This window comes from Ornithodoros turicata, chromosome 8 (assembly GCF_037126465.1).
Source record: "Ornithodoros turicata isolate Travis chromosome 8, ASM3712646v1, whole genome shotgun sequence".
In the NCBI taxonomy this organism is placed as follows: domain Eukaryota; kingdom Metazoa; phylum Arthropoda; class Arachnida; order Ixodida; family Argasidae; genus Ornithodoros; species Ornithodoros turicata.
The window spans coordinates 41,608,237-41,621,900 of NC_088208.1; the positions used below are offsets into that span (position 1 = coordinate 41,608,237).

A 13,664-nucleotide genomic window follows, 5' to 3' on the forward strand; every position below is an offset into this window, starting at 1 on the left:
GCTCTGAAATTTTCAAATGTTGGCAGCCACAAAAAGTCAGACAAAAACTATCAACATTTCAAAACATGTCAAAAACTAAGCGATGTAAGCTAGCTACATAGGGAGAATATCTGACCCACCAATTTAGGATATAAAATATTTACATCCCAGGTCAAGGTGGACATTTTCCACTCAAACATTTCTAGCCTTGACGATGGATGGCAACGACGATTGCTTTTTAAAATAATCTTTTAATGCCCTCAATTGTGTAATCACGCACACTTCTCTTTGATGGCAATCTCAAGCCTGAAATGTAAATAGTGACCAAAGAAACCGCCTACGAGTGCCCCCAACCAATAAACTAGGAAATGTTCCATCAGAGTGTTGCCCTCGCAACCAAGCATCAGGGCAGATGCCATGATTGGGTTAAAGTAGCCACCAGTGGTTGTCAGAGCTGGAAAAAAAAGTATCTATTAGTTATGACGGTGGTCACATCAAGTTAATTCGTGCACAATGATCACTGGTAGTCATAAAACACTGCATGGCACTGATGGAAGCAGTGGTAACCTAGTCATGGCACATGTCATGAAAGTAGTCATGGTGACTATTCGTTGTTCCACAGCATGTGTGGCACTGTTTGAACCAGGGGTAGTCACTGAAAGGTGGGGACGTGTCATCAAGATAGTAATAAAATTTTGTAATGGCTAATGGTAGTCATAAAGCACCATATTGCACTATTTGAACCAGGAGTACTCACAGAAGCGCCAGTTATGAAAATATTCGTGGAGTCACAATGACCAATATTAATATTGGTCATTTCATATTTGATGGGTCTTACGGATGCACTTTGGTTTGTATCACCTATGGGCGCCATTGCAGTGCCTATCGTAGATAGCTAGATTGCTGCACAATGGTATTTGTAATGTCGCATGTCGTGGTGGTACGCTTGCGTAACTACGTATGGGGGCTCAAAGTGGTCACAGCTGTTAGGGAGCCTACATAGGGAAGTCCCGTCCCATTTCAGGGCTCTGAGCCAAAATGGTCGTGTGACTCATATGGTGCGCCTTGGGCCAGGCTCCTCCCAATGGTCAAACTCTCCTAATAAACGGCCTCTCATCTTCCCCCACTACACGTTCCAACAAAGGAACCGGGGGTTTGGATCCGCCCCCTATGGAGCGTATGTTGAGCAGTTAGTGTTCTTGCATGGAAACAACATGTGAACGTTTACAAAAATCTTGTCTGCTTTAGTAAGATACGAGGGTGGTTCCATAAGTTTCCGGCCCGAGGTAGAAAATGCGATTAAGGATGCGTGGCGCCATCTGTTGGAGGGCCGGAGCACCATCCTCAACCCTCCCCATGCTTTTGTCGGTTGGAGAGCGGCATTTCAAACAGCCAGGGTGCACTCTTTAGTTGAAATGGAAAAAATCGAGTACCGCGCTGTGATAAAATTCTTGACAAAAGAGGGACTTTCGCCTAAAGAAATTAAAGCGCGACTGGACAACGTGTGCAGCGAAGCGTCTCCGTCGTACACAACGGTAAAAGACTGGGCTAAGCAGTTTCGACTGGGGCGAGAGTCCATTGAAGATGATCCACGCAATGGTCGTCCAGTGGAAGTGCTGAGCGACGGGCGTCTGAAGGTGAAGGAAATCTCAGAAAGGCTGGGGCTTTCCAAAACAACCGCTTTTCGCATCATCGGCGAGGGCCTTCACATGAAAAAGGTCAGTGCGAGATGGGTGCCACGACTACTCTCGTCAGTTCAAAAGCAGCAGCGCGTCGTCTGTGCCAGAGTTTTTGGAGCTCTGTCAAGAGAACGAAGAAGAAATATTGAAGTCAATTGTCACAGGGGGTGAGACTATGGTACCCTACTATGATCCCCTTTCGAAAAAGGAGTCGATGGAATGGCGCAAACTAGGAGAAGCACCCCCAAGAAACACAATCTACAAAGAAGATCATGGCAACAATATTTTGGGATTGTCACGGGATCCTCCTCATCGACTTCAAAGAGAGGAACACCACAGTGAATGCGACTTATTATGTTTCACTCCTGCACCGACTGCGAGACGCCATCAAGGAAAAGAGGCGCGTCAGGTTGCTCCAGGACAATGCCCTTGTCCACACGGCTTCGGTTGCCAAGGCTGCACTGAAGGAGTGCGGCTTCTAAGAAATCCACCACCCACCCTACAGTCCAGACTTGGCACCGAGTGACTACTTCCTGTTCTCAAACTTGAAGAGGGATCTCCAAAACGATAGTGAGGTGCAAGAGGCAGTTCTCCAGCATTTTGAGGACAAAACTTCGCACTATTTTTTCAATGATATAAGAATGCTGGTTGAAAGGTGTCAAAAGTGCATCGAAGTTAAGGGTGACTATGTTGAAAAGTGATACACTTGTTTCGTCTCTATGACTATTAAAGGTTGGTCGGGCCGGAAACTTATGAAACCACCCTCGTATCTGCATTGTATGTGCGGATTATTCTTATATTCGACTCCTATTTGATTCGATCTTGGCAGTCACTATTCGCCCAGCCCTAGTTTTTAGGTCATCTACATGACATCATAATACGCAAGATGTGTTTTTTTTTTTTCCTTATATTTTACAAACTATTTGTGAGCCCAAACGGGACAAAACTTCCCGTGTAGTTCCTAGGAATGTCCTTCCTGGAAATTCGTATCTCCCTGGGAGGCAGACATATTTCCGATGAATGTCCCCAACATCTCCTAGTTGCCTCGTTTGTCCTCACCGGAAGTTACACGGCCCGGACGTCACACGGGCTTCCTTGCGTACGTGCTCGGGGCCCTGTACTTTCTCATTGTTATTGGTATTGTTTTATCGAGCTGCTCAGTAAGTGGACAGATTCTTACGAGGCGTGTAGGCGTCTTTTTTTTTTTTTTATGCCATTTTATTTCAGCTTCGGCCACTGCATATTTCTTTCCCTGTTGCTCTGTGTTTCTCGTATTTTCGTTACGGACAGTGAGCACCAAGTTTTAAAAAGTAACAATAAAGAAGCTCTTGGAATCATGAAGATCACTTAGAAAGGCAATGGCATACCTTTCGAAAGCGAAAACAGATACTATATTGCTTGTCTTCCACAAATTCGAGAGTCCTGTTTGCCAAACTGTGTTTAAGTTTAATGCGATTGCTTACACCTGTAACACTGAACTGAAGAGCTGCTTGGCGTATTAACTGACTATGACGACAACGTCCTTGTTTCTTAGTGCTTTTGGTCTTGAGGAATTCTGTTGGTTCATCGAAAGTCCAACTCGTGCCGCGACACACCTTTCCATGTTTCCGTCTCCTGCTCCGTGTAACATCCCGTCAGGAGCCGTGTTCGGACAATTCAAACGACCGGTAAGGTACATTCTGTGGATGTACGGCTACGGACGTCCATCCGTGTAGCTCCCAGAGATGTCCACCTGACAACTATTTCAGGACATAGATGTCGGGATCTGTTTCGGACGTCAGCAGGAGAAACCTATGACAGCAGCATCAACACATTTTTGCAGTGTAGCTGTACAGCCTACGTGGACGTATATAGTCAGAATTCGTCTGCTATTGCGATTCACCGTTCTGCGAAGTCAAGATTCGATTCAATTTTACTCGCATAATCCCACTCGTAATGCAACGGCAATGGCCGAAAATCCGTGAAAATGAGCCCTTAGCTCCGCCTCCTCTTTGACGGCTCATAGTTTGAGCGCAAAGCTGCGAAGAAAGGAGGTGACATTGACACACCACACGAGGGGCGAAAGGGTTACAAGCCTTACCCACGGAACAAACGCGCGCGGTGAGTGAGGTCACCTGACGGCTTGTAACCCTTTCCCCCCTCGTGTGGCTTCGCACTATGACGTTAGGTTGCCTTGGGAAATTTCGGAGTTGAGTGCAAGACTTTCCGTCAATTGAAATGAAATAAAAATGTTACCAATATGTGGCAAAACCTATTGGCAGAAAAAAAAAAAAAAAAATCCCTCGACCGCATGTCTCTCCGGGGCCTACGTTTTTTTTGCTATGAATTTCTATCACGGTCGGTGGATCACCCTGTATGTCTGCAATCTGGCACATGGATTTATAAGGCCAACGACATAGGGCACTGCTGAGCTCGCATGTGACAGAGAGGTATCACTTAGTTGCTCATGGAGTGCAGGTAATGCGGGTACACCCGCATTTTTCCCGCAGCGATCACGAATTCCTACCCGCAAATCGTACCCGTGGGAATACCCGCGCTCAGCTCAAGCTATAACCACTAACATTGTTGACATCCTTCCTGCCAAATACTGTGTTTGTAATTCAGGTTATCGTCTATAATGTGGTTACCTGCTGGACGAAGCTCTACGTAAAACCAATAGGCTTCCTCCGCTGCTTGAAGAGCGTAAATATTTTGCACAGACAGGCAGCACGCGACCGATCGAAAAACTTGATGGTTTACTTGTTCACTCAATATCTCCCTCGTTCGCAAGCTATTTTCGCTTGCTCCCAGCACTGCGTAAAAATATTAAATTGACAGTAGGAGCAACGTTTGATAACCGTCCCACACGGTGTGGTCTCTGAGGCGTTCACTCAGTGTCCAAATCCTAGTCTCCTAGATCTCCCATCCGGGATCCCTGCGATCCTCAGGCTGGGGTTACAAGTTTTATTGCACCCGCTAAAGGGATGGGGACAATGCACGTTGCACAGACTAGGCGTTCCTTTCGGTCTTAGATATTTGGATCTTTCTGGAACGTCCTGCAGACGTTTGTAGTTTACTGGGTACAGAGTCCTCCTTCGGAGTACTTGGTGGAACCGCTGGACCCCTCAACGGATCGTCGTCGCAGTTGATGTCCTGTCTTGATTGGTCTCACGTCGCCCCTTCAACCCGGGTAAAGACGAAGAAACTCCTGCTTCACAATGCTCCTGCTTGAATTATTTTCTTCCATGCCTATGAATAGCCTGTTTTTTTTTGTTTTTTTTTTAAATTCGCAGTCCAAGTCGAGTACCTGACGGGAAAAATTAGGGGAAACGAGGCCTTTCAAAAACCGAAAATAAAGTTGCATGGAACGGGGTAAATGACGTCTTTGGGAACAGATGCAAGTCAGTAGAAGATATCGATATTCATATCCATCCGAACCATATACCGATATGTCTCATGCTCCTGACGAGGGGAGGCTGACCTCGCATGAATTATTGCTGGAGACGTGACCCTGAGGTTGGGGTAAAGACGGGACGAGAGTATAGGTGTGTGTCGCTTGCTACAGAGTGATGGCAGTGCGCGCAGATAAAAGAAAGGAACTGACCTGCAAGTACGAGTATGACTGTAGTAATGGAATTGATGGCAGTGGAAACGTTGGGCTTCCAGTACGTGGATCGCATGGCGACAAAGCGACTTATACAGGTGATGATGCCTTCGATGAATGCCCCCTTCCTTACCGTCACCTAACAAGAGCATGTCCCGTCATTTCCTACAACGTGAGGGAAAAGTGAGGGGAAATACCGCCAGTGATGTCTGGCACACTGTTGTGGCGAGTGTCTCGTGTTCCCTGATGAGCTGCAAGGACCATATCCCCCGGATATACCTAGGAAAGGAGTAGAATATGCGCAACTCCATTTTATATAGGGGTTTACTCACAGTGCCGTGAATATGGCCCCTATAAGTTCTCCCGCGAGGCGTGCCTTGTAGTCTCCATCACCGACGCCAAAAAGCATGTCTTCTATGGGTCCACAGGGACAAGCTTCCGCATCACCGAATACTTTGCACCACCACACACAGCAGGCGAGTAGGGCTATGGCATACAAGATAATGCCATGCCTCTCGTACACAACACCTGCAATCCAATCAAGAATTCCTGACGGTCACCGTGAACAGTGTTCTCGCTATTTTAAATGGGTTCTTTTCGCTGCACACTATATTAGAGCACTGCACGGGCCTAATTTTCATGGTCGGCTGCTACGGCCCGCACCCGGGCCCGACGTCTTTTATGGATTTCCAGCCTGGGCCCGGCTCGTACCCGACTGTTTCCATGCTCAGGCCCAGCCCGCCTCTGCTCTACGTGTTCTCGAGGCCCGGAGCCGTATTTAGATTTACTAAAGAGCACAGCGCAGCGAGGAAAAGGACGCAGCTAATTGGTGGAGAGAGAGTGGAGGTACACTCGAACGGAGCGGCTGTGTTTCTCTGCCGGCAAGCCGCTCTCAGCTCGATGCTTGATTGCTTGGGAAGGCAGCGCTCAGCGACGCGTGGGCGATATGTATATATGTACCTTGCAGATCAAGAGAGACTCATCTCCGCTCTATTGCGCATGCACCGGTGTTAGTTCCCCTTTCTTGAACTCGCACGGGAACGAAATATGTCAGAACACCTAACCTAACTAACCCTCGTGCCTGACTCTCACACGAAGAAAATATGTCGGGACAACTAACCTAACTGACCCTCGTGCCGTACTTTCAGCGCGCCCGCTGCACCAATCGTCCCCAGATGTGTGTGAGTGCTCGTGTGAAATTCAGACCCATTACACGAAATAAGCACGATCACATATAGAAAGTGATAGTTCTCAGATGAGAATACCATCATATCTCGTACCGAATGGAAAAAAAAGTGACACGAAAACTTAGCCGTGCAGTGCTCTTCTATCATGCGAGGCAGAAGGCTCGGCTCGTTTGATCTGCCGACATCACCGCACTTGACGGTGTTGGGCACCTACCAAGCTCAGCGACGTCTGCACAGAGTTCCCACGTAGCTATGGATTCTGTCACTACGAGATACCATCGCTTAGATGTTACTTGGAAGGCTAGCCTCCGGATAAGTCCAAATAGGCCACAGTTAAGAAGGAGCACGACATAGGGCACAAGTTCCTCGACAAGCTCCATACCTGGGGGGGAAACAGACATTATTGAGGATCTTACCTGGGACAATAGCATATGCATACATATGTTCTTGACTGACACTTTCGTGAACAATCATTCGTCGTCCTTCTGTCATGTCTACAGGGTGCCCCAGAAAACGTGTCATTGAATTATAATAAATAAACTGCGCCACCTAGAATAATACGGTCAATGGCATTTGTTCTTATTAGGTTTAATTAATAACACCTTTTTACCACCTTTTGATTTTGCCACCTCCTGATGTGAATGTCGTGTATCGTAAGTTTAATTATGTAAATATTTGCGAACTGAACTCGGAAATTTGCCAAGTAAATGTCACTTTTTTACCCCACCAATATGAAGAGCGTCCCGAATTCACACAAATTCACGATAATTGACGGCGATATTCACGAGCTATCCCATCGGAAAAAGTAGCCGAATATCATGCTTTTCGGGGCACCGTACCATAACGCGCGATCACCGTTCTGAGCCCAATCGCTCTCAGTCCGACGAAAGGAGGTTCCACAGATCCACAGAGTAATAGAAGAAAAAGTAACAGTTCCTAAAATTGGGAGAGGGAAAGCATTATCCCACCAAAATTCGGACGTGATAAGCCATGCTTGTGTTATCTCTTTCTGCGATGATGGGCTGGGTTTCCAACCTATTCTGTGGGAGCTCCGTAGAGCATGATGTTGGGCTATTTTTACCGATAGGATAGCTCTTGAATACACCTGTCAATTATCATTAATTTAAGTAAATTGGACACGCTCTTCACATTGGTCGGGTAAAAAAGTAACTTTTACTTGGCAAATTTCCGACTTAAGCTGGCAAAAATTTACATAATTAAACTTAGGTTACACGCCATTCACATCAGGAGGCGGCAGACACCCAGTAAGAACAAATTCCATTGACCGCATGACTCTAGGTTGTGTAGTTTTTTTTTTTAATTCTAATTCAATGACACATTTTCTGGGACACCCTGCATATCAACGACCTCGCTGACGATCGTGTCATGAACAGATCAATTCGCTCATCACAAGATAACCATCTTCTACAACGTGACCTACAGGCTGATCCAAGTGCTGCTACATCCCTTTTTCCGGTACTACGGCATCCTTCAATCGTCTCTATGCACCCTATGCGATTCCTTTTAATACTTCTTCTGACATCACGTGGAATGCTCACGTTTCCTCTCTTATTCGTACCTCTTTGGCCGTAATTTGAAGCTTGCTTCCCCTGAAGTTTGCATATCGCATACACTACTTTTGTTCGTCCGAAACTGAAATATGCCTCAGCACTGCCTCAGCAATATATAGGGTACCCTGGGCGCTTGGTGAGCGGGAGAACGCGTTCGCTGACCTTCGCACGTCGTGGACAACGGACGGGTAGGGAAGAAATGAGAGGCCACCCGCTTCTTTCGTATTAGTCAACTCCCACTGTTCAAAGCGGCGCTAAGTACTCTGGGATTTCTTGTAACCCTGATGACATCGCAATCCACCTCCTGGGAGGTACCCGGGTTCGAATCCCGGTGCTGTCTGGGGTTTTTCTCAGACGCTGTCAGGGCCCACATTTCAAATTTCACCACCTCCTCGTTTCGGCCAGAAGAGCGAGTCGAGCGTTGATGTTCGGGGGCGCTTCATTCTTGTTAGTTGTCATGTTCATTCTGGGCTCCTTTAAATCAGTACAGAAGGCCATCCAAAAAAATTTCTGATTAAGACATCTGATGAAAGTGTGTGTGTCATTATACCGAATAGCGCGAAAGGTTTTGATGTGTGCAATTTGTTTAAAAAAAAAAACTCCAGCTATAACGAGGATGAGGAGGTGTGATGACACGTCACCGATGACGGTATAAGGAGACTCGTTCTGGTTCGCCGGTCAGTGGGGGTCAGCGCCTTGATAGAAGGAGCGCCCGAATCATTACCGAGCAAGGAGAAAGGCTTTATCAGAACCCCGAACAGCCGAGTAGCAGACGACAGCGGAGTAGCACACAACATTTCTCTAGGCCAATCAGCGAGCGTTCTCCTTATAGCGTCAGCGCGAGGTTCCAGGCAGATCACAGGCTGGTACTGCTCTTCACGACCGTTGCGCACGGTCGCTTTTTGCGGCGTATTTTAAATTCAGTTTCTGCGATAATTATGACTCTGTGGTGTAAATTACTTGGCATGGTGCATCTTACTGGCCTACTTAACAGTTTTGTAGGAAGAAAACGGGGTGTTAAAAATGACTTCTGTGCTACTTTAATTCCGCGAGAACGTTATAGAGCTCACAGGTGGGCAAAAGCAATCCACAGACCGACCGCTGTGGCGTCGCTCATGATCTCAATTATCTCGCGACATAAACCCCCCATTATTATTATTATTATTATTAAAACTATTCACACTAAAACTTCCTAATGACGATAAGACAGAAGCTGCGCGGTTATCTACGGTTTTGCCTTCTGTATTTCAAATGTGTGCAACTAGGTTATTTTGGGTTCACTGCAATGAGTTGCCAAAAAAAAGAAACTTTTCCTATGGCACACAGTGGCGGGAAGTGTTCTTTGTGGGCTTTACTGGGATGGGAGTGTTTTCCCTCTCCCCAATGCACTACCAAAGGTACGATTTCGGGGGGGGGGGGGTTAAACCCTTGGAACGGCCACCTCTGTCTACGCCACATCCTGCACAGTGTGCAGGGCCTTTACCGTGACCGGCCCTGTCACAAGACAGGGCCTTTCATAGTTAGGTATCGTTGCGTAAAAGACACACAACCAACAGTAGGCAAAACACATCCGCAAGACATCCTGTTCAGGATGTATGGAGGTCCAAGGGATTAACCCACAGATCTCACAAATACCCACAGGAAATCCATCAGACAGACACAAAAAATTTACGTCCCGGTGATGTTATTCAGACATGGGAACTGTCCCTCTTCCAGCAGGCGAGATATATCCCTGATATATCCAGAGTTGTACATCCCAGGGAGACTTCGAGATATAGGGATGGTTGTGAAACTGCTCAACTACAGCCTTTTCCGTGGTATTTACTCCTCATGCCGCCAGTTTTAATCCTTATGCCGCAGGATTTAATTCTCTTACCGCCGCTTTTAATGATTATGCCGTGGAATTTAATCCTGAATTCTAGGGGTTCTCTTTTCCTCTTGCCACTATAATGGGATAGTATAAGACTATCTCCATGATTTATGACTACCTGTTATGACTATTTCCTTGTTACAGTTACAGATTGACTTTTTATGACCACGCCTACTCTATACACTACAATGGGATAGTATAAGACTATCTGTATGATTTGTTACCTGTTGTGACTATTTCCTTGTTTGCATCTTGTTATGACATGACTGCTCTACGCACTACGATCGGATTGTGTAAGGCTACCTGTATGATTTATGACCGGTTATGACTATTTCCTTGTTTACACCTAGAAATTGACTTTTTATGACTATTACTCCTCCGTGCACTACGATCGAATAGTGTAAGACTGCCTGTATGACTTATGATCGGTTATGACTATTTCCAGGTAGTAGTATAGCAGGTTGCCTTACACTATCTCACTATAGTGCAAAAACTAGTCCCATGTAGTGACTATCCCACTGTAGTGAATGGAGACTTTCATCTCCAGGGGTAGTACGCTACCCCATTTGTAGCTGTAAAGAAAGAAATAGTCATACCAGGTAATAAATCATGCAGGTAGTCTTTACTATTCCATTGTAGTGTAATGGAGTAGGTGCGGTCACAAAAAGTCAATTTCTGGCTGTAAACAGGGTAATGGCATCGTAACAAGTTGTAAATATGTACGGTACGCAATTCCGCTGTAGTGTATGGAATATAGGCCTTGTCGTAAAAAGTTCATGTGTAGCTATAAACATGGAAATAGTCGTAATAGGTAATAAATCATACAGGTAGCCTAAACTATTCCATTATAGTGCAAAGAGTAGTCATATTCATAAAAGTTCATTTGCAGCTGTCTACAAGGATAATGTCATAACAGGTCATGCAGGTAGTTATACTATCCCGGTAGTGCATAGAGTAGTCGGTCACAAAAAGTCCATTTGTAGCTGTAAACAAGGAATTAGTCATAACAGGCAGCAAATCACGCAACTAAGTCGTATACTATTCTATTGTAGTGTACAGAGTAGGCATGGTCACAAAAAGTCCATTTGCCGTCCACAAGGAAATAGTCATAATAGGCAACAGGTCATGCATGTAGTCTTATACATTGTAATGTATATAGTAGGCGTGGTCATAAAGAATCTATTTGTAGCTGTAGCAAAGGAAATAGTCATAACAGGCAACAGATCATGCGTGTAGTCTTATACGTTGTAATGTATAGAGTAGGCGTGGTCATAAAGAGTTCATTTGTAGCTGTAAAAAAAGGAAACAGTCATAATAGGCAACAGGTCATGCATATAGTCCTATACATTGTAATGTATAGAGTAGGCGTGGTCATAAAGAATCTATTTGTAGCTGTAGTCATAACAGGCAACAGATCATGCGTGTAGTCTTATACGTTGTTATGTATAGAGTAGGTGTGGTCATAAAGAGTCTATTTGTAGCTGTAGCAAAGGAAATAGTCATAACAGGCAACAGATCATGCGTGTAGTCTTATACGTTGTTATGTATGGAGTAGGCGTGGTCATAAAGAGTCTATTTGTAGCTGTAGCAAAGGAAATAGTCATAACAGGCAACAGATCATGCGTGTAGTCTTATACGTTGTTATGTATAGAGTAGGCGTGGTCATAAAGAGTCTATTTGTAGCTGTAGCAAAGGAAATAGTCATAACAGGCAACAGATCATGCGTGTAGTCTTATACGTTGTTATGTATAGAGTAGGCGTGGTCATAAAGAGTCTATTTGTAGTTGTAGCAAAGGAAATAGTCATAACAGGCAACAGATCATGCGTGTAGTCTTATACGTTGTTATGTATAGAGTAGGCGTGGTCATAAAGAGTCTATTTGTAGCTGTAGCAAAGGAAATAGTCATAACAGGCAACAGATCATGCGTGTAGTCTTATACGTTGTTATGTATAGAGTAGGTGTGGTCATAAAGAGTCTATTTGTAGCTGTAGCAAAGGAAATAGTCATAACAGGCAACAGATCATGCGTGTAGTCTTATACGTTGTTATGTATAGAGTAGGCGTGGTCATAAAGAGTCTATTTGTAGCTGTAGCAAAGGAAATAGTCATAACAGGCAACAGATCATGCGTGTAGTCTTATACGTTGTTATGTATGGAGTAGGCGTGGTCATAAAGAGTCTATTTGTAGCTGTAGCAAAGGAAATAGTCATAACAGGCAACAGATCATGCGTGTAGTCTTATACGTTGTTATGTATAGAGTAGGCGTGGTCATAAAGAGTCTATTTGTAGCTGTAGCGAAGGAAATAGTCATAATAGGCAACAGGTCATGCATGTAGTCTTATACATTGTAATGCATAGATTAGGCGTGTTCATAAAGAATCTATTTGTAGCTGCACCAAAGGAAATAGTCATAACAGGCCATAAATCATGCAGGTATTATTTACTACCCCATTGTGCTGGAAAGAGGAACTGAAAAGGTAACTTGAGAATTTTGAGTCAAATTCCACTGCGTAATGATTAAAGCCGGCAGCACGAGGATTATATGTTAGAGAACAAGGATTAAATCCCACGGTATAGGGATTAAAGGTGGCGGCATGGTGATTAGATTCCACGGTATAAGGGTTAAATACGACGGGAAAACCCGTAGTTGTCGCTGACTGAGGTTCCGTAGCCAGCCGTCCTAAATCTGAGTCTCAGTCGTCGTGAGATCGGCAACATTGTGCAACCAGTGTTAGTACCGTACCCAGCAGTTGGGGTATCGACATAGCCGGGGTTTCTCGATGTTCACCCTCCCCCACCTTTGGTAGTGGGAAACGAGGGGGAAATCCTACTCTCCCATGTCCTCTTTATTTTCTGGCTACGCCGCTGCTACAAAGTGTAGCCTGTATTGGCATACCGGGATCATATACCGAAATACAAATTGTTTGTAGGTGCAACGACGTCAAAGTATTTTTGATTGAGGATATCGTCTAAGTGGAGCAGCACGCGAACGATGAAAATCTTTTCTCCTCTCTCGAGTTATTTTCGCTACTTGCTATTATTGGGGCGCCTAATGAAAGCACTCGTGAACTGTATTGGATACATCAGTTGAATAACAATTATTAAACTTGGAGCATCCTGCGTTCCATGTCCGGGGGACATTCGTGCAACGTCCAGAAGACGGGGGGTGACTTTTGTGGGATTTGATGGTGTCTTCTGGGAACTGAAATGCATATCACTACATACTTGTACTTTTATAAACTACGTCCTATTTGCAACGCACACAAACCAGAGCTGAAATGTAATCTCTTAACTTGATATCTTTTCCTTGATACTTTTATAAATTATAGCTTTTCAGCAGGCATCGGTTTCAGGACATCCGTTTTGCAGATGTATCTTGAAATCGGACGTAAAACGGGGAAATGTCGTAATGGCAGCTTTCAACTATTCTAAATAGCCTCGTGTAACCTTGATTAACGTTAACGCTTGGTGTACATCTCGTAACTATGCCTTCACTGCCATTTACGTTATATAACCTGGTCGCAGTAAAATGAAAACAATTCTGAAACTTGAAGCAAGAATGTGTTTTGTCATGGCTATAAGTTTCACCTGGAGCCTTTTTAGTTTGGACGCTATTAAAATTGGAGGAAGGCACTCTTGGATCAGTAAGTACTCGTCATTTGTCCGTTTATGGATTTTTCTGCACGTAAAAAACGAGTTTTTCGGATGGAATAACATTGAACTTACCTTGACAGCGTCGCTGGAGATGCGGCTATTTCAAGAACCCCAGGTTGAGACCCAGCCAGCTTTCTCCCT

At 44.9% G+C, this 13,664-nt stretch overlaps 1 protein-coding gene across 1 annotated transcript; it reads right to left on the reverse strand.

The window, feature by feature from the left end:
- Positions 1 to 210: 210 nt before the first annotated feature.
- Positions 211 to 13,652, reverse strand: LOC135367449 (aquaporin-11-like). Its single transcript, XM_064600737.1, has 6 exons — positions 13,596 to 13,652; positions 6,643 to 6,810; positions 5,574 to 5,769; positions 5,439 to 5,520; positions 5,242 to 5,380; positions 211 to 433 (listed from the first exon to the last, which is right to left on the reverse strand). Exons 2-6 carry the CDS (start codon positions 6,806 to 6,808, stop codon positions 252 to 254), a joined length of 765 nt encoding a protein of 254 aa, XP_064456807.1. The 5' UTR covers positions 6,809 to 6,810; positions 13,596 to 13,652; the 3' UTR covers positions 211 to 251.
- Between the last annotated feature and the right edge of the window lie 12 nt (positions 13,653 to 13,664).

Coding starts and splice junctions, on each gene's coding strand:
- LOC135367449 (XM_064600737.1), bottom strand. CDS start 6,808: ATGGAGCTTGTCGAGGAACTTGTGCCCTATGTCGTGCTCCTTCTTAAC. Junction 5,521..5,573: donor GGGGCCATATTCACGGCACT/GTGAGTAAACCC, acceptor CTCCTTTCCTAG/GTATATCCGGGGGATATGGT. Junction 434..5,241: donor AGTCATACTCGTACTTGCAG/GTCAGTTCCTTT, acceptor TTTTTTTTCCAG/CTCTGACAACCACTGGTGGC.